Here is a 27,161-nt window from a genome sequence, read left to right as displayed (position 1 = left end):
TTTATGAAGGGTTTCTCAATCTCCTTATAATTACAATCCAAAGAGGCTATTTACAGGTAAATAAAGGGGAATGTGAGTGGGCAATAGAAGATGAGAAAAGAGCCAGCGTATATGAATTGTACCATCCTACTCACTGTATTTAATCTATACCTAAGCAAGTAACTCGTCTACCCAAAGACTCAAGATCTATTGGACTTTACATGCACTCAAAAGGTAATGGAATGGACTGACGAGTAAAATACTGGTGGGCTTTATTTCAGCTTTTGACCCAAAGTTTGTCCATGGCCTCTCCCTGGCAGTATGTGGGCAGGTGTACCATGGATGTATTGGATTAGCTTCCTTTCCTGAGGTTAAAAGTTAATATATTCACAGTTAAGACTAATCAATAACATTTTTTTTTTTTTTTTTAAATATACACATTTTAAACCTACAACAAAATTAGTTCCAGTACAGAGACAAACAGGTGTCAGTAAATCTTCACATAAACAGTTTTTCCCTCTAGGTTTTCTACATATGATTACAATCAACTCATTTGTGTGCCTCAAAAGTTACATGTAGTCATTTTGAACATTATACAACAGGAGAGTCTAATCCTGAATGCTGATTGGTTAAAACTGCATTCCAGCCAGTGTCTACATGTAGTCAATTTGAACATTATACAACGGGTGAGTCTAATCCTGAATGCTGATTGGTTAAAACGGCATTCCAGCCAGTGTCTACATGTAGTCAATTTGAACATTATACAACGGGTGAGTCTAATCCTGAATGCTGATTGGTTAAAACTGCATTCCAGCCAGTGTCTACATGTCGTCAATTTGAACAACAGAAAGCATGGTGCCATATCTAAATCTGGTTAAGGCTCATCTCCAGTGGACTGACACCCCAACGCTAGCCTGGTTCCAGATCTGTTGGTGCTGTAAAACCCAACTCCTATGATCGTGGTGATGCAAGACAAAACAGACCTGGGTCCAGGCTACCTCAAACGCCATCTTTGTGCATGTTGTATGTAGGGCTCTTGAGTGTTGATGTCTCGCATCATGTGGGAGAGATGAGGGTACTCTAGCGTCTTTCATTTGCACATGCATGAATGGTGATTGAAGTGCCTGTCTTTTTCTCAATTGCCTAAAATCTGTACTCCTCCTTTGATCTATCTGAAAGAAGTGACCGGGTGAAAGCCAGGCCTAATGATGATCTTCCATGTAGTTGTGTAGAGCCTGGTTAAACACAGCCAAGAAGAAGTCTGCATCATCCCTGGTGATACACATAGGGGGCTTGATCCGGAACGTCTGTGTCAGAGAGAGAGCGGGTGTGAGTGGGAAAGAGCTATTAACAGTATGTTCATAGATAACTAACCTCTGTGGGTTAGGAAGTATTTCCTAAAACAAGTGGCACCTCAAATCCTCAAGCTGTCAAAGTGATCTGTGCATTCTTTACCCAAACCGAATATGCAAATGAACAGAAAATAGCATACAATGACAAAAGCTGAAAACAGCAAGGCGCCCTTTTGTCCTCCCTCCCTACATTCCCAGGACTTATTCACTTTAACCTGAATGGACTGATCTGATACTTAGTTTGTTACATTGCGTTGGAGCCATGTAGGTTCACCACAGACCACAAAGCTAAAGGCTTACTAGCAGGCAGATCCTGACTGACAGGACAGACGGGGAATTTGAGTGTACCTGTCCATATACTCATCCTTTCCATTACCTGTCCATATACTCATCCTTTCCATTACCTGTCCATATACTCCTCCTTTCCATTACCTGTCCATATACTCCTACCTTCCATTACCTGTCCATATACTCCTCCTTTCCATTACCTGTCCATATACTCATCATTTCCATTACCTGTCCATATACTCATCCTTTCCATTACCTGTCCATATACTCCTCCTTTCCATTACCTGTCCATATACTCCTCCTTTCCATTACCTGTCCATATACTCCTCCTTTCCATTACCTGTCCATACACTCCTCCCTTCCATTACCTGTCCATATACTCCTCCTTTCCATTACCTGTCCATATACTCCTCCTTTCCATTACCTGTCCATATACTCCTCCTTTCCATTACCTGTCCATACACTCCTCCCTTCCATTACCTGTCCATATACTCCCTTACCTGTCCATACACTCCTCCCTTCCATTACCTGTCCATACACTCCTCCCTTCCATTACCTGTCCATATACTCCCCTGTCCATATACCTGTCCATATACTCCCTTACCTGTCCATACACTCCTCCCTTCCATTACCTGTCCATATATTCCATTACCTGTCCATACACTCCTCCCTTCCATTACCTGTCCATATACTCCATTACCTGTCCATACTCTCCTCCCTTCCATTACCTGTCCATATACTCCTCCATTCCATTACCTGTCCATACACTCCTCCATTCCATTACCTGTCCATACAGTCCTCCATTCCATTACCTGTCCATACACTCCTCCATTCCATTACCTGTCCATATACTCCTCCCTTCCATTACCTGTCCATACACTCCTCCATTCCATTACCTGTCCATACACTCCTCCATTCCAATACCTGTCCATATACGCCCTTACCTGTCCATATACTCCTCCCTTCCATTACCTGTCCATATACTCCCTTACCTGTCCATACACTCCTCCATTCCATTACCTGTCCATACACTCCTCCATTCCAATACCTGTCCATATACGCCCTTACCTGTCCATGTACTCCTCCATTCCCTTACCTGTCCATATACGCCCTTACCTGTCCATACACTCCTCCATTCCAATACCTGTCCATATACGCCCTTACCTGTCCATACACTCCTCCATTCCATTACCTGTCCATATACTCCCTTACCTGTCCATACACTCCTCCATTCCATTACCTGTCCATATACGCCCTTACCTGTCCATATACTCCTCCCTTCCATTACCTGTCCATATACTCCCTTACCTGTCCATACACTCCTCCATTCCATTACCTGTCCATATACTCCCTTACCTGTCCATACACTCCTCCCTTCCATTACCTGTCCATACACTCCTCCATTCCATTACCTGTCCATACACTCCTCCATTCCATTACCTGTCCATACACTCCTCCATTCCATTACCTGTCCATACACTCCTACATTCCAATACCTGTCCATATACGCCCTTACCTGTCCATATACTCCTCCATTCCCTTACCTGTCCATACACTCCTCCCTTCCCAATCAGAACACCCATGTCTTTGGTGTCTTCGAAAATCTCGCTCATGGCTGCTGGTGGGAGAGGTTTGCGGCTCGCCTGAGAGGGAGGGAGAGATAGAGGACAGAGAGAGTGAGGGAGACTGGGTGGGTTGGAGGGTTAGGACAGTGGATATGTGCAGGCCTGCTCTGTCGTTATGCAGAACTCTCTACTCGTGATTAATAAGTAACTTGATCTGAACTGAACCATGACCATGTGGGAGGGCACAGAAACTTGTTCAAGTCGCACGCTATATGAGTGATAGTTCTTGGTTAAACAAGATGTTGTATAGACATTGTATATATATATATATATATATATAGACTACAGTATAGATAGTATAAAACAAGAGAATAATCATTTAACCAATTATGCTAATAATTTCACTAATCTAATTAAGACAAATTATTAATCCATCTGAGAATAAAGCGCATAATATTATGTAAACAATAAGCGATTAGGTCTCCCCAATTAGCCATTAACTCATGAATTAAAATATTAATTTGCAGGTTCATTAAAATGTTAATTTGCATTGTTCTTACTGTACAATGCACCTGATCTTTCACCATAGTGTGGACTAGGACCTCTCACCTTATCTTTCACCATAGTGTGGACTATGACCTCTCACCTTATCTTTCACCATAGTGTGGACTATGACCTCTCACCTTATCTTTCACCATCTCCACTCCAATCTGCAGTCCCTTCCCTCGGACATCCCCAATGATCTCATACTTGTCCCTCATCTTGGCCAGCTCTGTCAGCAGATAAGTCCCCACGTTGTGGCTGATCTGCTGCGTGCCGTCCTCCTCCATGGTCTGGTGGTGAAATACAATTATAGTAAGCAACTCTATTTCTATGGTGGAACATTAACACATGGAGTTAATGGTGCAAGAATAATGGTGGAACATTTAGCAACATTAACACATGGAGTAATGGTGCAAGAATAATGGTGGAACATTTAGCAACATTAACACATGGAGTAATGGTGCAAGAATAATGGTGGAACATTTAGCAACATTAACACTTGGAGTAATGGTGCAAGAATAATGGTGGAACATTTAGCAACATTAACACTTGGAGTAATGGTGCAAGAATAATGGTGGAACATTTAGCAACATTAACACTTGGAGTAATGGTGCAAGAATAATGGTGGAACATTTAGCAACATTAACACTTGGAGTAATGGTGCAAGAATAATGGTGGAACATTTAGCAACATTAACACTTGGAGTAATGGTGCAAGAATAATGGTGGCAACATGGAAGTGCATTTATAGTCATATTTCTATGGTGTGCAACATGAAGGAACATGGTGCATTAGCAATGCCATGAAATGTTTTTAAATGATGTGTACTTCTGTGACATGCAAATTCTAAAGCTGAAATCTCCTTTTATGGTACTCTAATATACTCTTAAAATATAGAAAAGAATTTAGGGCACATTCTAATAATAAGCATGTGGCATAAAGTACATTGAAAAGCAGAAGAAAATGATTTATAAACAGTAGCTCAGATCATAGATGGTAGTTTAGTTCAGTGTTTCTCAATATCCAGTCCTCCAGTACCACCAACCCTAGTTCTCCAATATCCCCAACCCTGGTTCTCCAGTATCCCCAACCCTGGTCCTCCAGTACCCTCAACCCTGGTCTTCCAGTACCCCCAACCCTGGTCCTCCAGTACCCTCAACCCTGGTCTTCCAGTACCCCCAACCCTGGTCCTCCAGTACCCCCAACCCTGGTCCTCCAGTACCCCCAACCCTGGTCCTCCAGTACCCCCAACCCTGGTCCTCCAGTACCCCCAACCCTGGTCCTCCAGTACCCCCAACCCTGGTCCTCCAGTACCACCAACCCTGGTCCTCCAGTACCACCAACCCTGGTCCTCCAGTACCACCAACCCTGGTCCTCCAGTACCACCAACAGTACACATTGTTATTGTAGTCTTGGACAAGCACCCCTGATTCAACTAATCATCAAGCCCTCTTGAGTTGAATCATTTGTGTTTTTGTCCAGGCCTACAATCCAAATGTGTGCTGTTGGGGCTACTGGAGGACTGGATGTTGAGAAACCCTGGTTTAGTTGGGTGTGTTTCTGCTTACATCCAGAACAGATGAGGCGATGGCACATGCCACAGGATTACCACCGAACGTGTTGAAGTGAACTCCCTTGGCAAATGAAGCGGCCACCTCTGGAAAACAAGTCACAACAAGAGCTGAGTGGGACAGCTCACTTCACACCTCATCATTCTAGGGAAAAACTCCTTCCATGGAAAGATTCATAGGAGAGATAGAGAGTGTGTGTGTCAGTCAGAGGTGGACGGGCTCATTGTAATGGCTGAAATGGAATGGAGTCAAACGTGGTTTCCATTTGTTTGATACCTATGTATTTTATACCTATTCTTTCCAGTTATTACCAATAGCCTGTCCTCCTATAGCTCCTCCCACCAGCCTCCTCTGATGTGTGTTTGTGTGTGTGGCCCAACTCGAGGGTCATCAGGGGGATGTTGAACCGATTACACCCTGGTCTGATGAACACGTGTGAACTGAACAGAGCTTATCCCTGCCTGATTGTGTATACAGACCAGGGGTTGAAACCAAAACTATTGTCCAATCGTTTCATTCTGAACAGAACCATTCTTTTTTTTGGAAGAAAGTTCTCAACTGGTTAGAACCAAGTACATGAAATCAAGTACATGTTTATATTGTTCCTTTCTGTTCCTTTTTAAACCTTTGAAATATATATATATATTTAAACATTTAGCTCGACAATAAATGACTTTACCAATCAGTGCGGATAGAGCAGCTTGCTGTGGAGTGGGCAAGTGATTTAATCTGTAAAGGAAAGTCATGAAGAGCAAATTGTATTTTGCCGCAACAGCACGGTTTAGTCATACTGAAAGACAAACACAGACACACACTATGCTACCAGTCACATGATAGGGCTAGAGATGCAACTGACATTTTGAGGGTGAGCAAGCTTTCCTTTAAGCGCAAGGCATCTTGTCATGACATACATTATCTGAGTTAGTCCCACAGAATTATACCTAGGAGGAGTGGCTTCTATGGAGGAACTTTGAATGTCTTTGAACTTCTGAGTTGGTTTAACGTTGGACCAGAGTAAACGTTAGCCAGCTAGCTAACAAGCTGTGCAGAGCAACACTACAATTCAAAACACCTCACCTTTTTGTGGTTAAGTCCTATGTGAACATATACACTGAGTGCATAAAACATTAAGGAAACTTCCCTAATATTGAGTTGCAACCCCTTTCGCCCCCAGAACAGCCTCAATTCATCGGGGCATGGATTCTACAAGGTGTCGAAAGGGTTCCCCAGGGATGCTGTTTTCCACTGTTGTGTTAAGTTGGCTGGATGTCGTTTGGGTGGTGGACCATTCTCGATACCCACAGGAAACTGTTGCGTGTGAAAAACCCAGCAGAGTTGCAGTTCTTGACGCAAACCGGTGTGCCTGGAACCTACTACGATACCCCGCTCAAAGGCACGTTTATATTTTGTCTTGCCCATTCACCCTCTGAATGACACATACACCCGATCCATGTCTCAAGGCTTAAAAATCCTTCTTTAACCTGTCTCCTCCCCTTCATCTACACTGATTTGAAGTGGATTTAACAAGTGACATCAATAAAGCATCATAGCTTTCACCTGGTCATTCTATGTCATGGAAAGAGCAGGTGTCCTTAATGTTTTGTACACTCAGTCCTTAACTAGCATTGAAAAAGTAAATCCATTCTTCTCTAATTAAACATCGCTCTCTAATTTCTGAATTGCGCTTGTAACGTCATCTGTAGGTAACCTATGCTTCAGAGGGGAGGGGCAAGTAACCTACACATACCCCCCCACTGTCAAAGATTTCCAGCTAGCAGACGATGGAATAACTTTGTGAGTGAGGGCTTGCATCGGCGCTTTGTTGCCATTTTTGTGGGACTGGAAAAAAAATGCAGTTATGAACCAGTTCCCATGTTTTTAAAATAAGTTCCGGAACAGTATAGATCACTTTCAGTTTGGGTTCTGTTCCTTGAACGGGTTCCAACCGTTGATACAGACCACAGGCCACGGACAGAAAAGTGGAGGAATCCAGAACAAGGGAAATCAATACCACATTACAATAGTGATTATTACTACACTCTGAAACCTGTTGAAAGCTGAGACTGATCCTCGAAGGGTCAGCTGGTTATGTTGCCTCACACCTCAACACATGCACTGGCACAGACAGTCAGAGACAGTGGTGTGTTGACTAACGTCAATCAGAGACATTGATTGTTAGCACACCATGGTGTGAGAGGTGAACCATCAGTGGTGTGAGAGGTGAACCATCAGTGGTGTGAGAGGTGAACCATCAGTGGTGTGAGAGGGGAACCATCATTGGTGTGAGAGGGGAACCATCATTGGTGTGAGAGGTGAACCATCATTGGTGTGAGAGGTGAACCATCAGTGGTGTGAGAGGTGAACCATCATTGTGGTGTGAGTGGTGTGAGGTGAACCATCATTGGTGTGAGAGGGAACCATCATTGGTGTGAGAGGTGAACCATCATTGGTGTGAGAGGTGAACCATCATTGTGGTGTGAGAGTGGAACCATCATTGGTGTGAGAGGTGAACCATCATTGTGGTGTGAGAGGTGAACCATCATTGGTGTGAGAGGGGAACCATCATTGTGGTGTGAGAGGTGAACCATCAGTGGTGTGAGAGGTGAACCATCATTGTGGTGTGAGAGGTGAACCATCAGTGGTGTGAGAGGGGTGTGAACCATCATTGGTGTGAGAGTGGTGAACCATCATTGGTGTGTGAACCATCAGTGGTATGGTGAACCATCAGTGGTGTGAGAGGGGAACAATCATTGTGGTGTGAGAGGGAACCATCAGTGGTGTGAACAATTGGTGTGAGAGGTGAACCATCATTGGTGTGAGAGGTGAACCATCAGTGGTGTGAGAGGGGAACAATCATTGGTGTGAGAGGTGAACCATCAGTGGTATGAGAGGTGAACCATCAGTGGTGTGAGAGGGGAACAATCATTGGTGTGAGAGGTGAACCATCAGTGGTATGAGAGGTGAACCATCATTGGTGTGAGAGGTGAACCATCATTGTTTCTAGCCTATGGAATCCAGGGATGTGTTGACATGGAAACAAAGCCTTTACAAACAAAGTTGGCATTACACGGTTCTCCAGTCGTAGAACCTACAGTTTGGACACACCTACTCATTCAAGGGTTTTTCTTTATTTTTACGATTTTCTACATTGTAGATTTATAGAAGACAAACTATGAAATAACAAATATGGAATCATGTAGTAACCAATATTTTATATTTGAGATTCTTCAAAGTAGCCACACTTTGCCTTGACAGCTTTGCACACTTGGCATTCTCTCAACCAGCTTCACCTGGAATGCTTTCTCAACAGTCTTGAAGGAGTTCCTACATATGCTGAGCACTCGTTGGCCGCTTTTCCTTCACTCTGCTGTCCAACTCATCCCAAACCATCTCATTTCGGTTGAGGTCGGGTGATTGTGGCGGCCAAGTCATCTGATGCAGGACGCCGTCACTCTCCTTGGTCAAATAGCCCTTACACAGCCTGGAGATGTGTTGGATCACTGTCCTGTTGAAAAACAAATGATGGTGGGACTAAGTGCAAACCAGATGGGATGGTGTATCACTGCAGAATGCTGTGGTAGCCATGCTGGTTAAGTGTGTCTTGAATTCTAAATAAATCACAGACAGTGTCACCAGCAAAGCACCATCACACCTCCTCCATGCTTCACAGTAGGAACCACACATGCGGAGATCATCCGCTCACCTACTCTGCATCTCACAAAGACAGCGGTTAGAACCAAAAATCGCAAGTTTGGACTCATCAGACCAAAGGGCAGATTTCCACCGGTCTTGGCCCAAGCAAGTCTCTTCTTATTATTGGTGTCCTTAAGTAGTGGTTTCTTTGCAGAAATTTTACCATGAAGGACTGATTCACACAGTCTCCTCTGAACAGTTGTTGTGAGATGTGTCTGTTACTTAAACTGTGTGAAGCATTTATTTGTCCTGCAATCTGAGGTGAAGTTAATTGCCGATTTCCGAGGCTGTTAACTCTAATGAACTTGTCCTCTGCAGCAGAGGTAACTCTGGGTCTTCCTTTCCTGTGGCGGTCTCCATGAGAGCCAGTTTCATCATAGCGCTTGATGGTTTGTGCGACTGCACTTTGTGCGACTGCACAAAGTTCTTGAAATTTTCCGTATTGACTGAAGCTGGTAATGAGAATGCCATTTCTCTTTGCAAAGCTGTCATCAAGGCAAAGGGTGGCTACTTGAAGAATCTCAAATATAAAATATATTTTGATATATTTAACACTTTTTTGGTTACTCACATGATTCCATATGGGCTATTTCATTAGTTTTGATGTCTTCACAAATTATTCCACAATGTAGAAAATAGTAAAAATAAAGAAAAAACCTTGAATGAGTAGGTGTCCACTTTTGACTGGTACTGTACATCAAGGCTCTACTTTTAGAACCAGTATCAAATTTTTTGATATATTTAACACTTTTTTGGTTACACATGATTCCATAACCTGTTATTTCATAGTTTTGATGTCTTCACTATTATTCTACAATGTAGAAAATAGTAAAAATAAAGAAAAAACCTTGAATGAGTAGGTGTCCACTTTTGACTGGTACTGTACATCACGGCTCTCACTTTTAGAACCAGTATCACATTTCTCAGTTACAGAACCTGTATCACTGTCTTTACAGAACCTGTTTCACTGTCTTTACAGAACCTGTATCACTGTCTTTACAGAACCTGTATCACTGTCTTTACAGAACCTGTTTCACTGTCTTTACAGAACCTGTTTCACTGTCTTTACAGAACCTGTATCACTGTCTTTACAGAACCTGTATCACTGTCTTTACAGAACCTGTATCACTGTCTTTACAGAACCTGTATTAGGGTTCTCAGTTGAACCTGGTCTTTACAGAACCTGTGGGGTTGTGTCTGTGTTTGTCTGTGTTTGGGTGGGTGGGTGGGGGGTTGTGTCTGTGGGTGGGTGTGGTTGTGTCTGTGGGTGGGGGAGTGGGTGGGGTTGTGTCTGTGTTTGGGTGGGTGGGGGGTTGTGTTGTCCTTACAGAACCTGTCACTGTCCTTACAGAACCTGTATCACTGTCTTTACAGAACCTGTATCACTGTCTTTACAGAACCTGTATTAGGGTTCTCAGTTATAGAACCTATAAGGTTCCAGAGTTAGTTTCCACTGTATAATAGCATGATGCGATGACTTTTCAATTAGGAGAAATCGAATTAGAATTTCTATTTACATCCTGAATTGACTGAAGGATGATGGCAGTGAACAAATACGTTATGTAAGTATCAACATCACCCTGGAGTTTCCTTTCCATTCCTAAACCGCCACAATCGCTCTCCATCAAGAGACGCTGCACTGCTGCTGACCCTGTGTGTGTGTGTGTGTGTGTTGGGGAAGACAGAAGATGTTTCTATTCTATTCAGCATGTGTCAGGCAGTCATTGTTTTATTAAACAGTAGCTATGGACATCTGTGTGACAGAGTGTGAAGTGCTATACCTTCTTCCCCTCCACTGAGGTGGTAAATAAATAAAGTGCTTCCTGTCTTACCAGGTGTCGTGACAACCGCTCCCATAGGAAATCCATTAGCGATGCCCTTTGCCATGGTGACCATGTCTGGTATGACATCATGACCTTGGAACCCCCAGAAGTGACTTCCTGTGCGGCCAAACCCTGTCTGGACCTGATGCAGCGAAGACCAGGCACAAACAGGAAACATGGTTGACATACAGATCAATGTGGACGTAACCCTTTTGACATGTAACATGATGACCTGCTTATTAATGATTTCTGAAGCATCTATATAGTTGTTGTTTGTTATATGTAATTAATGATATATAAACAAATAGGAATATTCAAATCAAATCAAATCAAATGTTATTTGTCACATACACATGGTTAGCAGATGTTAATGCGAGTGTAGCGAAATGCTTGTGCTTCTAGTTCCGACAATGCAGTAATAACCAACGAGTAATCTAACTAACAATTCCAAAATTACTACCTTATACACACAAGTGTAAAGGGATAAAGAATATGTACATAAAGATATATGAACGAGTGATGGCTGAACGGCATAGGCAAGATGCAGTAGATGGTATCGAGTACAGTATATACATATGAGATGAGTAATGTAGGGTATGTAAACAAAGTGGCATAGTTTAAAGTGGCTAGTGATACATGTATTACATAAAGATGCAGTAGATGATATAGAGTACAGTATATACGTAGACATATGAGATGAATAATGTAGGGTATGTAAACATTATATTGAGTAGCATTGTTTAAAGTGGCTAGTGATATATTTTACATCATTTCCCATTATTAAAGTGGCTGGAGTTGAGTCAGTGAGTTGACAGCAGCCACTCAATGTTAGTGGTGGCTGTTTAACAGTCTGATGGCCTTGAGATAGAAGCTGTTTTTCAGTCTCTCGGTCCGAGCTTTGATGCACCTGTACTGACCTCGCCTTCTGGATGATAGCGGGGTGAACAGGCAGTGGCTCGGGTGGTTGTTGTCCTTGATGATCTTTATGGCCTTCCTGTGACATCGGGTGGTGTAGGTGTCCTGGAGGGCAGGTAGTTTGCCCCCGGAGATGCGTTGTGCAGACCTCACTACCCTCTGGAGAGCCTTACGGTTGTGGTCGGAGCAGTTGCCATACCAGGCGGTGATACAGCCCGACAGGATGCTCTCAATTGTGCATCTGTAGAAGTTTGTGAGTGCTTTTGGTGACAAGCCACATTTCTTCAGCCTCCTGAGGTTGAAGAGGCGCTGCTGCGCCTTCTTCACGATGCTGTCTGTGTGGGTGGACCAATTCAGTTTGTCTGTGATGTGTACGCCGAGGAACTTAAAACTTACTACCCTCTCCACTACTGTTCCATCGATGTGGATAGGGGGGTGTTCCCTCTGCTGTTTCCTGAAGTCCACAATCATCTCCTTAGTTTTGTTGACGTTGAGTGTGAGGTTATTTTCCTGATACCACACTCTGAGGGCCCTCACCTCCTCCCTGTAGGCCATCTCGTCTTTGTTGGAAATCAAGCCTACCACTGTTGTGTCGTCCGCAAACTTGATGATTGAGTTGGAGGCGTGCGCGGCCATGCAGTCGTGGGTGAACAGGGAGTACAGGAGAGGGCTCAGAACGCACCCTTGTGGGGCCCCAGTGTTGAGAATCAGCGGGGTGGAGATGTTGTTACCTACCCTCACCACCTGGGGGCGGCCTGTCAGGAAGTCCAGTACCCAGTTGCACAGGGCGGGATCGAGACCCAGGGTCTCGAGCTTGATGACGAGTTTGGAGGGTACTATGGTGTTAAATGTTAAATGCTAAAAATATACATACAAGGATGGAATATATAAAAAAGTATCCAACCTCATCTGCAATGCAGACCCCACCTCTCTCCCTCACAAGTTTGTAGGTGTCCTTGAGGAAGTTCTTGGGGTATTGGACAGCTCCTCCAACTCCCTGTAAAAATACACGAAGCAATATAAGATAACAATTATATGAAACCACAACTATCCTGTGATAATTGTTTATTTTCAGCAGTAAACACTCAAAGACATGACAAATCTGTAATGCAACATCTCCACAACGAGTCACGTTTATATTGGACCTAGAAGATAAATAATTAAATGTAGATTTAATTGTCTGTACTTGTCAGATTATATGGAGCTAGAAATAACCATTTATTTAACCTTTATTTAACTAGGCAAGTCTGTTAACTATTTACAATGACTGCCTACCCAGGCCAAACCCTAACCCGGATGATGCCGGGCCAATTGTGCGCCGCCCTATGGGACTCCCAATCATGGCCGGTTGTGAAACAGCCTGGAATTGAACCAGGGTCTGTAGTGACGCCTCTAGCACTGAGATGCAGTGCCTTAGACTTCTGCACCACTCGGGTGCAACAATGCTAAAGCATGACCACTAGAACCAGTAGTCTGTAGCCTATGTAGTTATAAATATATTTAAGCCCCCCCTATGAAGATAATTAGCCTTTGTTAGCTGAGCTGGAAAGATAGCCAATTAAGAGTTGGCTTCTTCAGCTTGTGATTTGTTCCCCATAGCAATCTGCTACATTGTTCTTACTGTATGTGTTTTTAGTCACAGCTTCTTGTTTAAGAGCCATATCATTTGCCTTATCCCTACTTTCTGTAGCTATGGAGATGTTGGAATGATAACTGAACAATAAAAAGCTGTACCATAATAGGTTCAGCGAAGAATGCAGCGATACGACTGGGAACGCTGGTGGCAAAGACCTCGTTCAGCTGCCCAATGTATTTGTCATTCGCGGTACATGATCCTGTAATTGAAGAACGAACGTAAATTAGGAGGAAAATTCCAACACAAAATTCTCTTTTTGGTATTTGTTTCATTAATCCACTGTCGATATAGTCCCAAAAATGTTTTGCATGTCAGCAATCAAGGGTAACAATGTGTTTCAACACCAACAACCAAAAACAGCATTAATGCTGTTACACATATTCACCCTTACTTAAAACGTCTTTTTTCAAGGTAGTGTAAACACGGGATCATGCAACTTGTTTGACAGATTCCCAGGTGCATCAGTGTGACTAGCTGACAGACAGGGAGTTATAAATTGAACAGGTTGAAGAGTTTTCTAGGAAACTGTAAATGTTTGATTTTAAAAAATGAGGACTTTTGAACTGGACTGTATAAAAAAAGTATTCTTGGCTTTAGATCGATTTTCAGGTTTGCTGCGTAACCTTCACCCTTATTCAACTGAGCGGAATAACATAGTAGTGGACTTTTACAACCAGATAGAGGTTTTGATTGAATATGACTAAAATTCCCTCTCTGTCTATAGTCTGCGACATAATTTAGCACAGATAAAACAGGATTTAGCACAAAACAGCATTAACAGTTGATGTTGGAAAATACATCCAGACTTTATATCACCGTAGCATTATGTATTATAATGCACAAAATAGGCAGTGTAGTAATAGGCCTGGTCACATGACATAATAAAGCCCTGGCTACAGATGTAGAATGTTAGCCTAATTTGATCACTGTTTTGTTGCTGAGAAATTTTCCTGCACAGCACAAACTGCTAACTTGTGTACTTAAGGTTTAAAAAGGCTTCTAAAAAGTTTAGAATTTCCACTTTTTAAAAAAGTAATGTCACACTTGATTTGCCCACAAAAAAAATGTATCAACCTCAACAATTTAAAAAAAAATCCAAATAGTAATTCATAATAATAATAATAATTATTATTATTCTGCTGTAGCAAACTGGCTCAAATTATCCTCCTAGATCAGTATGAGCTATGTAAACACTCCTAATGATATAAACCCCATCTCACCCTGTGCTCAGTGTGTTCAAGGATATATCCGTCTCTAAGCTGCAGTGGGGTTGAAGGTTGAACCAACCAGAAGGCAGGATACAGTCTAAGCCTAATGCTGAGTTTCAGTGTTTGGGTGGGGGGGGGTTGGTCTGTGTTTGGGTGGGGGGTGTGTCTGTGTTTGGGTGGGGGGGGAGTTGTGTCTGTGTTTGGGTGGGGGGTTGTGTCTGTGTTTGTTGTATCTGTGTTTGGGTGGGGGGTGGGTGGGGTGAGTTGTGTCTGTGTTTGGGTGGGTGGGGTTGTGTCTGTGTTTGGGTGGGGGGGGTGGGAGGGTTGTGTCTGTGTTTGGGTGGGGGGTTGTGGTGTTTGGGTGGGGTTGTGTCTGTGTTTGGGTGGTGGGGTTGTGTCTGTGTTTGGGTGGGGGGTTGTGTCTGTGTTTGGGTGGGTGGGGTTTGTGGTGGGGTCTGTGTTTGGGTAGGTGGGTGGGTGGGAGGGTTGTGTCTGTGTTTGGGTGGGGGGTTGTGTCTGTGTTTGGGTGGGGGGGAGTTGTGTCTGTGTTTGGGTGGTGGGGTTGTGTCTGTGTTTGGGTGGTGGGGTTGTGTCTGTGTTTGGGTGGTGGTGTTTGGGTTGTGTCTGTGTTTGGGTGGGGGGTTGTGTCTGTGTTTGGGTGGTGGGGTTGTGTCTGTGTTTGGGTGGTGGGGTGGTGTGTCTGTGTTTGGGTGGGGGGGTTGTGTCTGTGTTTGGGTGGGGGGTTGTGTCTGTGTTTGGGTGGGGGGTTGTGTCTGTGTTTGGGTGGGGGGGTTGTGTCTGTGTTTGGGTGGGGGGTTGTGTCTTGTGTCTGTGTTTGGGTGGGGGGTTGTGTCTGTGTTTGGGTGGGGGGGTTGTGTCTGTGTTTGTGCACGTGTGTGTAATTTGGAGACTCATAAGACCTCCCTGGTGGTTCATAGATGACTACACCCGGTGTGTGTGTATATGTGTTTTACTGTACCTTGAGGACAGCTACAGTCCCTAATGGTCTGGATTGGGGAGTCTCTACAGTTGCTTCCTCCCCATGGGCCAGCAAATACATCAGGACACATGGTCTGGGAGGAGAAGAGACAAATTGAGGTTAATCCTGTCTCATACTCACTGCGGCATAGCTTCAAATAGCTTCATAGGTTTCAAAACCTAGATTGCTGTAATAGATCGGCCATTGTAGTTTAGAATGTAAGAATGTAAGATATAAAGTGTCATGGGTGGAAAATGACTATTCTGTCATTCATCAAACTCCAGTTCTGGGACCCTAAAACTTCATTAATACATAGTAACAGACAGGGCTGGTCCTGGCCGTTCTGCTGCCCTAGGCGAGACCACACAATTGCAACCCCTACTAGAATAGTCCCAGTAAGCAAAATAATGTTGAAAAGACGTCTAATATATGTATCTTTCCAGACATTGAAGCAGTAGCGTGGGTAAAATCACAGGGGAAGCACCCCCCCCAAAAAAGCCATATTACAACCTGTGTGCTGTGATAATTGTGTTGTTTGTTCTATTACCTGTTAGTTCACGCCTTGCGACCGTGATATATTGGCCTGAGGCCGAGACAATAAGAAGACACAGTGCCAGAATAAATTCAACCACACCTTTGTTTCATCACAAAACCGGAGAGCAACATCTGTGCTGTGAAGTCCACAAAGCATATTGCATGTAACAAACTGTTACATGACTCACAGCAGCGGTTCCCAAACTTTTTTGGTTACTGTACCACCAACTGAATTTTGCTCTGTCCTTAGTACCCCTGAAGTACCCCCCCCATGTGCATTTTACCAGTAATCCTATGGTCTCATGAGTCTTCTGAAGTACCCCCTGTGGATAGACCAAGTGCCTTCAGGGCTCCTAGTACCCCGGGTTGGGAACCACTGACCCAAAGCATGGTCAAGCAAGTTAATATTTCACAGAGAGTTACTGCAAGTCGCAAAAAAAACAACTGCCTCCATTGTTCCAGTACCATTTAAACTTCAACATGTCAACATCATCAAATCACCTATACTTATCATAATTGCTGGACTATTAAGCGCACCTGAATATAAACCGCACCCACTGAATTATAAAAAAATATGTATTTTGTACATAAATAAGCCGCACATGTCTATAAGCCGCAGGTGCCTACCGGTACATTGAAACAAATGAACTTTACACAGCCTTTAAACGAAACACGGCTTGTAACAAACATTAAACAGCAGCCTACCAAGAAAGTCATTGGTCACTATCTTCCTCCTCCTGTGCACTGAAACCACTGAAGTCATCTCCTTCGGTGTCGGAGTTGAATGGCCTCAGAATTCCTTCATCCGATGTTGGATCGCTGCCCTCTTCAACACGCAGCAGTCCAGCCTTTCGAAACCCGTTGATGATAGTGGATTGTTTGACAATGCTCCACGCTGTCAGCAGCTCTATTTCCTTTTCCAACAGCCAGATCGATCGCCTTCAACTTGAAAGCTGCATCATATGCATTTCTCCGTCTTTGCCATGATGAGGGTGACAAAATGACTACCGTAATAAGAATGATGGAAAGTTTGAGCGCGCTCGATTTACGTCACATTATGTTATTGATTTGATTTGCTCAGTTTTTTGGCGGCATGAATCTTGTGAAAGCGGAAAAAATCCATAAATTAGCCGCGTCATTGTATAAACCGCGAGGTTCAACGCGTGGGAAAAAAGTAGCTGCTTATAGTCCGGAAATTACGGTAGTCTAATAGTGACAACTAAAAGATAGCAATAATAATTTTGTCCAATCAACATAATCTAAATATGATGTGGTTGTCTGTTTCTGATTTAAGAGTGCGTGTTCTTGCAAGTAGAAGAAAAACATGTTGACTCACCCTACTTGTAGAGAAATTCCAAAGCCATCCTCCTCTCTTTCATTTTGAGGAAACAGTCCATCACTCAAAACGGTCGTACAGTACACACTTTTATTTTTAGTTGTCTTAGGCTACCTGACTAAAATTCTTGCTCACTAGCCTAACTTCCTTTCATGGGCAATGTTAGCTAGTTAACATTAGCCTTCTATATCTAGCTACATATAGAACTTCCATCCTCTCAGGTCAGGGGCACAATGTACGAATTCATGGCGGGTTCAGAATTGTCCGTATATTCATTGGCCAGTACGTAGATTTAAATAAAAACAAAAAAACAAATCCCTATCTCCATCCATGGCTAATTTAGGAAAGGGCCAATTCTAGCTAGCTAGCTAGCCAGCTAGCCACTGGAGGACAACACAATTCAAGTTGTTTCTGTCAATGATTTATGCTTTCGATATGATTTGATCGGAATGACACCAAATCCACACTGGATTACCTTGAGCTTTTTTTTTTGGTGCTCCAGGAACATTCACTGTTGAGCTCACTCATTTTAGCTCAACGCTGATTGGCTATTATTTGTACCTTTTTTTTTTTAAGGGAGGCCAAATGCTAGCTGGCTTCCTTTGCATTTTAATGCTACGTGCGGCAACTTCATATTATTTTGGACCAGACAGCAGGAGATAGATGGAATACACGTACAGAGACAGAGGGGTGTTGTTTCGCTCGCTCTAATGCTTTCTCCAGTGAGATACATTCAGCCTCTTGCGAATTGAAGGGAAATTATGAATGAAACACAGAGAGAAGAAAGATAATATATCTATTTTATGTTTTTAAAAATGTTTTGTTTCTCTTGGCATCCATGAATACACACCACCGTGTTGAAGTTAGGCTCTGAATGAAAGGTGAAAATACATATTTTCCATGTGTTGAAATCAGGTTTATTTTTGGTTCTGAATGAAAGATGAAAAGATGACATATATAGATGTCTATGTTTGGGCCAAATCAAAGCTGATCCAGACCAGACAAAATCTGAACCAAACATAAACGTCTATGCTTGTTTGAGATTTGGTCCGGACCAAAAACCAACGTCCAGGGACGTGGAATATAAAAGTCCAACACCCCATACTTCCTGGGGTGTAGCCTACCATTGTTGGCCCTCAACAGAATATCATGAATGCCCATCCATGTGGTAGGCACACCATTTGTACAACAGGCTGTTGCATTGGCTTGATTAGTCCTGATTCCTGTGACTAATCAATTTGGCTATTTAAGCTCTGAATATCAGCTACTCGACTTTATCAGGAACTTTCCTGCACCTATTTGCAATGTGTTTGCACAGCGGGAAATGCAGAATAAGGATTTTATTTTTAGCTATGATCAGCTCGTAAAATATTGACAGATACAAACTTGAAACTTGTATATACTGTACTCGATATCATCTACTGTATCTTGCCTATGCTGCTCTGTACCATCACTCATTCATATATCCTTATGTACATATTCTTTATCCCCTTACACTGTGTATAAGACAGTAGTTTTTTGGAATTGTGAGTTAGATTACTTGTTCGTTATTACTGCATTGTCGGAACTAGAAGCACAAGCATTTCGCTACACTCGCATTAACATCTGCTAACCATGTGTATGTGACAAATAAAATTTGATTTGATTTGAACCACTGATCATGACAATTTATCCCATGGGATGCAACTCTTGGACGGTAGTTTTGAGTAGCCTGATTTCCCATTCCATATTGTCCATTTAACTTTGACCAGACTTGTTTTTAGGGTATGTTGTTGGTTTAACATGTCAGATCATTTTTTGTTGTTGATTGGATGGCATTTAGGTTAGGCTTTTTCATTGGAGAAACCTGCATGATGTAAAAAGTGTTCGTCTCATTACATTGTCATCCATTTTTATCTCCAGTCTGTAGGCTACAGAAAAGGCCACATAGTCTTTCTAACATATCCTGTATCTGCTACATGATTTATGCCAGATAGTTTTTTTTGGACAGAACGTTGGTGGAGCGCTGCAGAGATGCATCTCTCCAACAGCACCCTAGAGAGACATGCTGGGAAGGGACAAGATAAATATTTTGCATCCTTGCCTTTGACAAAGTGGGCACTGCTTATCACAGGGCGGCGTCAGCGCTCACCTAAAAAGCCCACATGCCACCGGTTGAGAGAAACGGTCATTGTTTTGGAGCATAATTATGTGAGGTTTAATGTGTTGTTGGAGGTGCGTCTTGGTCAGTTTTAGCTCAGAAAAAGCTGCCCTCATAGGCGGCTGCCTAATAAGCGGGCCGGCCCTGGTGACAGACAGTAGTGATCGCCATCTCATACTTACATTGTGGCAGCCTAACCCAGAGGCAACAGGATACTTATAGGCTGCATTGGAGGTGAGACCCATAGTATGTGGACTGCCACCATGGTAGGACCCCCTGCAACAGACAGGCGAACAGAGTTAATTCACAGTTTAGTTTATGAGACTTTTCTCCCTGTTTTGAGTGAGGAAGCAGGTGAAACTTCTCCTGTGAGGTAACACGAGAGTAAAAGGTACTACCACCACACACTGTTATCCATACGTCTGTTAACACACTGCATAGAACAGAGACAAAACAACCACTTATTATCACAGTTGAACATTCATTCAGTAAACCAATAAAAACCAAACCGTAGCCAGGGTTACCTCAGTGTGATGACGTCAAAGTTTCCTGTGTGTAGCCTAGCCATGAGCATAGCCAGGTCGTTGGCCTCAGAGCCACTGTTTGTCAGGTAGATAACCTAGCAGGAAACACAGGTACAAGACAGGATATTCATGTTTGCAATTATGGCGCTTTGTCTCAATAGAAATCCATAGAATAGATGCCCGTGGGTTTGGTCATTTGGTCATCCGGAACTTGTGGAATTGCGGAACCGGACCAATATTGCAGATAAAGTTCTGCGTGTGCGGTGGTGAAACGTCACAGTAATCATACGTAGAAATAAACCAAACAAACAAAGCCAACATATGGTACTGTGCCTTCAGCGGGTCTGGCAGGGTGGCAGCTAGCTTCTCAGTGTACTCATGCAGAGGGGAATACACGTAGATGTTAGTCGTGTGCCACAGCTTTCTCAGCTGCTTCTCTGCTGCCGCCGTCACCTTTCTACAGAGACACAACATCAGAAACAATTTAGAAATGTTCAGAGGATCCTTGGAACTTCATTTAAATACAGTAGCCTGGTCCCAGATGTTTTTGTGCTCTTTCCAACTACATCGTCAAGCCATATACTGTAGACGGGTACTCAGGCTAGGTGGATAGTGATGGGTATATGAAAGATTTTTTTACGGGTGGCAGTGCCCCACGCTGACAGTGGCAACGCCAGCGAACAGGTCCAGGTAGCGCCTCCCGTCCACGTCCCACAGCCACTGCATGTGTCCCTGGTGAATGTACACTGGCTTCTTGTAGTAGGTCACTTTCATGGTCATTGGGTTGCAGTTCTGCCTCCGAATCTCCATCATACGCTCTTTGGACATGTCCTAGAATAAAGATCCCATGTTCAATATGAATGTCCTGGGTAGATTTTATTATAAAAAGGCAAGAAATTATACACACTATACTAAGATGACAAGACTGTTACTGAAACTTCGCAACAAGGTTGGGGGTCAATTCAGGAAGTAAAGTGAAATTCAAAATTTCCGCATTATTATTATAATTTTCTGCTCAGGAATTTTGAATTTTAGTTTACTTCCTGAATTGACTGTATTAAAATGGAATTGACTCAAACCCGGCACTGTTCTAAGTTTGACAACTTTGTTCATGTAAACCCTGCCTTCTTACTGTACCTTGTATTCCTCTGGATTAAAGCTACATTCTGACTGTAATTTGGGCTCCCGAGTGGCACAGCGGTCTAAGGCACTGCATTTCAGTGCTTGAGGCGTCACTACAGACACCCTGGTTCGATTCCAGTCTGTATCACAACCGGTCGTGATTAACTGACTTGCCTAGTTAAATAAAGGTGATGTTTTTTTTCAAAATTTGTATTCCTCTGGATTAAAGCTACATTCTTACTGTACCTTGTACTCCTCTGGATTAAAGCTACATTCTTACTGTACCTTGTATTTCTCTGGATTAAAGCTACATTCTTACTGTACCTTGTACTCCTCTGGATTAAAGCTACATTCTTACTGTACCTTGTATTCCTCTGGATTAAAGCTACATGGGGGCATCTCAGGGAGGTCAGGGGGTGGGTGTTTCACTGCAGACTTTTTAAATAATGCACCTGGAAGAGGAAAGGATTGGAAAGAAAATTAAGGGCCTCATTCCATCTGTAGCGCTGAAGAGCTGCGCTGCAGCGCAATATAAATTTAAAGGCAATGTTCCCACGTTAGTGGAAAGTGCCTTCATGTTAAACGCTGCATATGTCGGCTCAATCGGAAATTACCTTTAAATTTGAATCACGCTATAGCACTGAATTTCAGCGATACGGATTGAATCCAGCTCTATGTCTGCATCCAAAATTCCACCCTATTCCCCATACACTAGTTTCAACCAGAGCCCTGTGAACTCTGGTCAAAAGTATTCCTCCACAAAGGGTATAGGGTGGAATTTCAGACGTAGCCTTGGTCAAAAATAGATGTGTTGACAGTTGCAATGCAGTGAGACGTGCGAGAGAGATTTCATGAGCATGTTACTATTATTAACACCAAAGACCTGTGGTGAGTTCCCTCCAGACCTGTTATTGTAAACCAGCCAGGTAGTTACCGTCCAGACCTGTTACTGTACTGTAAACCAGCCAGGTAGTTACCTCCAGACCTGTTACTGTAAACCAGCCAGGTAGTTACCTCCAGACCTGTTACTGTAAACAAGCCAGGTAGTTACCTCCAGACCTGTTACTGTAAACCAGCCAGGTAGTTTCCTCCAGACATGTTACTGTAAACCAGCCAGGTAGTTTCCTCCAGACCTTTTACAGTAAACCAGCCAGATAGTTATCTCCAGACATGTTACTGTAAACCAGCCAGGTAGTTACCTCCAAACCTGTTACTGTAAACCAGCCGGGTAGTTACCTCCAGGCCTGTTACTGTACTTTACACCAGCCAGGTAGTTACCTCCAGACCTGTTACTGTACTGTAAACCAGCCAGGTAGTTACCTCCAGAGCTGTTACTGTAAACCAGCCAGGTAGTTACCTCCAGAGCTGTTACTGTAAACCAGCCAGGTAGTTACCTCCAGACCTGTTACTGTACTTTACACCAGCCAGGTAGTTACCGTCTGGACCTGTTACTGTACTGTAAACCAGCCAGGTAGTTACCGTCCGGACCTGTTACTGTAAACCAGCCAGGTATTTTCTTCCAGACCTGTTACTGTAAACCAGTCAGGTAGTTACCTCCAGACCTGTTACTGTAAACCAGCCAGGTAGTTACCTCCAGGCCTGTTACTGTACTTTACACCAGCCAGGTAGCCACAGGAAAAGTACTTATATTGTGTCCGAAATGGCACCCTATTCCCTATATAGCGCATTACATTTAAACAGGGCTCATAGGGCTCCGGTCAAAAGCAGTGCACTATATAGTGAACAGGTTGCAATTGCAGGCTTAGACTTAGTATTTAGAGTCTGTAAGCCGAGGCTTAACTGGTTCCTGACCCTTTGGCCCTTGGTCAAGGTACTGTACTGTGACAGGTACAGTTAAAATGTACTTATGCCTTCTTACATGTACTTAGGCTTTCCTACACTTTAATTAAGTTAGCTGAGACAGGCTTTCTGAACACCCTGGCCCTAGGTCAAAAAGGCAAGGTGTGCCAGTGTGTCCAAGTTGAGCAGTCTAGTTGTCCTATTCAAAATAGGGGTTACACTTGCCAGCAGCATACCACCCTGCATACCACTGCTGGCTTGCTTCTGAAGCTAAGCAGGGTTGGTCCTGGTCAGTTCCTGGATGGGAAACCAGATGCTGCTGGAAGTGGTGTTGGAGGGCCAGTAGGGCCACCTCATTTGCTCACATTGTATATAGACTTGTTTATACTGTATTATTGACTGTATGTTTGTTTTACTCCATGTGTAACTGTGTCGTTGTATCTGTCGAACTGCTTTGCTTTATCTTGGCCAGGTCGCAATTGTAAATGAGAACTTGTTCTCAACTTGCCTACCTGGTTAAATAAAGGTAAAATAAATAAAAAATAAATAAAAGGAGGCACTCTTTCCTCTGGTCTAAAAAATATCCCAATTTCCCAGGGCAGTGATTGGGGACACTGCCCTGTGTAGGGTGCCATCTTTCGGATGGGACATTAAACAGGTGTCCTGACTCTCTGAGGTCATTAAAGATCCCATGGCACTTATCGTAAGAGTAGGGGTGTTAACCCCGGTGTCCTGGCTAAATTCCCAATCTGACCCTCAAACCATCATGGTCACCTAATAATCCCCAGTTTACAATTGGCTCATTAATCCCCCTCCTCTCCCCTGTAACTATTCCCCAGGTTGTTGCTGCAAATGAGAATGTGTTCTCAGTCAACTTACCTGGTAAAATAACGGATAAATAAATAAAAATAAACACTTTATGTATATGTGCATTATATAATGTAATATATAGGTCAACTCAGGATACAATGATTTACAACTATGGATGAGAGAGCAGAGACTTTTTTTTGTTTGTATTTATTAAGGATCCCCAGTAGTTCCTGCCAAGGCAGCAGCTACTCTTCCTGGGGTTTATTATGGATCCCCATTAGTTCCTGCCAAGGCAGCAGCTACCCTTCCTGGGGTTTATTATGGATCCCCCCTGCCTAGGCAGCAGCTACTCTTCCTGGGGTTTATTATGGATCCCCATTAGTTCCTGCCAAGGCAGCAGCTACCCTTCCTGGGGTTTATTATGGATCCCCCCTGCCTAGGCAGCAGCTACTCTTCCTGGGGTTTATTATGGATCCCCATTAGTTCCTGCCAAGGCAGCAGCTACTCTTCCTGGGGTTTATTATGGATCCCCCTTGCCTAGGCAGCAGCTACTCTTCCTGGGGTTTATTATGGATCCCCATTAGTTCCTGCCAAGGCAGCAGCTACCCTTCCCTGGGGTTTTTATGGATCACCCTTGCCAAGGCAGCAGCTACTCTTCCTGGGGTTTATTATGGATCCCCATTAGTTCCTGCCAAGGCAGCAGCTACCTTCCTGGGGTTTATTATGGATCCCCCCTGCCAAGGCTGCAGCTACTCTTCCTGGGGTTTATTATGGATCCCCCATTGCCTTACCAAGGCAGCAGCTACTCATCCTGGGGTTTATTATGGATCCCCATTAGTTCCTGCCAAGGCAGCAGCTACTCTCCCTGGGGTTTTTTATGGATCCCCCCTGCCAAGGCAGCAGCTACTCTTCCTGGGGTTTATTATGGATCCCCATTAGTTCTTGCCAAGGCAGCAGCTACTCTTCCTGGGGTTTATTATAGCATCCAATTAGTTCCTGCCAAGGCTGCAGCTACTCTTCCTGGGGTTTATTATGGATCCCCATTAGTTCTTACCAAGGCTGCAGCTACTCTTCCTGGGGTTTATTATGGATCCCCCCCTGCCTAGGCAGCAGCTACTCTTCCTGGGGTTTATTATGGATCCCCATTAGTTCCTGCCAAGGCAGCAGCTACTCTTCCTGGGGTCCAAACAAGTTAAGGCAAAAACAAGAATAAAAATGGTACATATAACATTATTTCACCACTACATATCTAAAATACAACATGTATAATAGCACCATACATACGTGTGTGTAGAGTACCTCTGCTGGCGTGTGTGCGTATGCATGCGTGTGCTCTCTTGTGTGTGTCTCTTCACAGTCCGCATCGTTCCATAAGGTGTAGTTTAATCTGTGTTTTAAATCTGACTTTACTGATTGCATGATGTGGAATAGAGTTACTGTACATGTAGTGAATGGCTGTGTGATTTCCAGAGTCCGTTCTGGACTTGGGTACTATGAAGAGACCCCTGGTGGCATCAACCAATCGAATGTATTTATAAAGGCCTTCTTACATCAGCTGATGTCACAAAGTGCTGTACAGAAACCCAGCCTAAAATCCCAAACAGCAAGCAATGCATGTGTAGAAGAATGGTAGCTAGGAAAAACTCCCTAGAAAGGCCAGAACCTAGGAAGAAACCTAGAGAGGAACCAGGCTATGAGGGGTGGCCAGTCCTCTTCTGGCTGTACATAGTGGAGATTATAATAGAACATGGCCAAGATGTTCAAATGTTTATAGATGACCAGCAGGGTCAAATAACAATAATGACAGTGGTTGTCGAGGGTGCAACAGGTCAGCACCTCAGGAGTAAATGTCAGTTGGCTTTTCATAGCCGATCATTCAGAGTATCTCTACCGCTCCTGCTGTCTCTAGAGAGTTGAAAACAGCAGGTCTGGGACAGGTAGCACGTCCTGTGAACAGGTCAGTGTTCTTGTGGAGTATGCATGGATGTCTGAGCAGTGTACTTGTCGTTTGAACAGACAGCTCAGGGCTTTACAAGGTACAATCAATTCTACCGGCTATTTTAGATGGGGAGGAGGACAACGTGAAGACAGTGTGCCAACGTTATTTGAATTCCTCAAAAAGGAAAAGTATAACCTCCCAGGGTTTATCAATGAATAATAAAATGTACTTAAGGTCACCAAGGAAACGGATAACCTTATCATATCTCATGAAGCCAGGTTGCTTGTTAGGGCATCTCAGAAAACTGATACTGTATCTGGTAGAACAGATGTAGGTTACTTTGGGAAGGTAGGTGAGATGAAAGGACAAACTTTTAAAATCCTCATTCACAAAATGATACAAATCGGTTATAATTATAAAACAATAATATGATCATATCAAATAAGCAATAAACAAATGGTACACCTAATTAATGTACTCAAACATTTACAATGACTCGGCTTGTATCCAAAAAGCATGCTCATTGCTCAGTCCTCTATGATAGACTTAACAAATGTATAGGTTGTTGATTATCAATAAGGCTTTTAGGTGAATAAATAGATCAGTGAACTGAACTTCAACCACAACATTATCTCTACAAACAATTTGCACATACTGAAAATAAAGAATAAAGCCCCATGTCTTTTTTTCCTGTATGCACTGTTTGTGCGTGAAAAAAAATCCAAGTAATATAATATTACACTGTCAAAGCTCAAGTTTTACCACGGCCTAATATAAAGACTACAGAAGGTTATTAATGGTATCGTTGCGCTCAACAAGCGCTACTCTACTGCAAATTGAATCGTTGCGCTCATCAAGCTCTACTCTACTGCAAATTGAATCGTTGTGCTCAACAAGCTCTACTCTACTGCAAATTGAATCGTTGCGCTCATCAAGCGCTACTCTACTGCAAATTGAATCGTTGCGCCAATCAAGCGCTATTCTACTCTACTGCAATATGAAGTGCAAAGTTCTAATGACCACAACTATATTTTGTCGACTAAAAGGTCCACAAAAGCAATCAAACTAGACCGCAAAACCAAAAAACGCAGACAGACATTCAGATACATATCATCCAAACAAGAATTTGAGTATTTTGTGGTCGGTCTCTGTTTACAAGTCGACATCACCAAGGTAACTTACCACTAGGCCGATGGAATTTGGCCAAGCCAGTAAAGGCATTGTAGGAGTATTTTACCCGATCCAAACATGGGCCATTGAATCGGGAGAAAACCTTATGCATGATGTCTACAGCAGGTAAGATGCCGTCCTGTAGATAGTTCTCGGGAACTGTTACAGTAATGAAATCGACAAATGCAGAAATTACAGGTTTTTTCCTGAAAAGCTGCTGAAAAGGGTGGAGAGC

At 43.3% G+C, this 27,161-nt stretch overlaps 1 protein-coding gene across 3 annotated transcripts; it reads right to left on the bottom strand.

Annotated features, from left to right (window-relative positions):
* Positions 1-234: 234 nt before the first annotated feature.
* agxt2 (alanine--glyoxylate aminotransferase 2) lies at positions 235-27,161 on the bottom strand. Of its 3 annotated transcripts, none has more exons than XM_042326491.1 (14): positions 26,939-27,161; positions 21,571-21,659; positions 20,726-20,916; positions 20,419-20,542; positions 20,086-20,180; positions 19,744-19,837; positions 15,552-15,645; positions 13,463-13,563; positions 12,633-12,725; positions 10,823-10,955; positions 5,295-5,383; positions 3,868-4,017; positions 3,136-3,262; positions 235-1,286 (listed from the first exon to the last, which is right to left on the bottom strand). In XM_042326491.1, the coding sequence occupies exons 1-14, from the start codon at positions 27,036-27,038 to the stop codon at positions 1,246-1,248; spliced, it is 1,521 nt and encodes a 506-aa protein (XP_042182425.1). In that variant the 5' UTR covers positions 27,039-27,161; the 3' UTR covers positions 235-1,245. The 3 variants fall into 3 exon arrangements, with proteins under 3 accessions (XP_042182425.1, XP_024286620.2, XP_042182426.1); XM_024430852.2 differs by having other exon boundaries at positions 3,164-3,262; positions 26,939-27,154; XM_042326492.1 differs by lacking the exons at positions 21,571-21,659; positions 26,939-27,161 and adding an exon at positions 21,417-21,436 and having other exon boundaries at positions 3,164-3,262; positions 20,726-20,918.

The sequence above is a fragment of the Oncorhynchus tshawytscha genome, linkage group LG09, assembly GCF_018296145.1.
Source record: "Oncorhynchus tshawytscha isolate Ot180627B linkage group LG09, Otsh_v2.0, whole genome shotgun sequence".
Classification (NCBI taxonomy): domain Eukaryota; kingdom Metazoa; phylum Chordata; class Actinopteri; order Salmoniformes; family Salmonidae; genus Oncorhynchus; species Oncorhynchus tshawytscha.
The sequence above is the reverse complement of the archived record's forward strand: the minus strand, read 5'-3'. Positions and strand labels throughout refer to the sequence as shown.

Coding starts and splice junctions, on each gene's coding strand:
- agxt2 (XM_024430852.2), bottom strand. CDS start 27,038: ATGCATAAGGTTTTCTCCCGATTCAATGGCCCATGTTTGGATCGGGTA. Junction 20,181..20,418: donor CCCTGCCAGACCCGCTGAAG/GCACAGTACCAT, acceptor GTTTCCTGCTAG/GTTATCTACCTGACAAACAG. Junction 15,646..19,743: donor CTGGGTTAGGCTGCCACAAT/GTAAGTATGAGA, acceptor TTCTCCTCCCAG/ACCATGTGTCCTGATGTATT.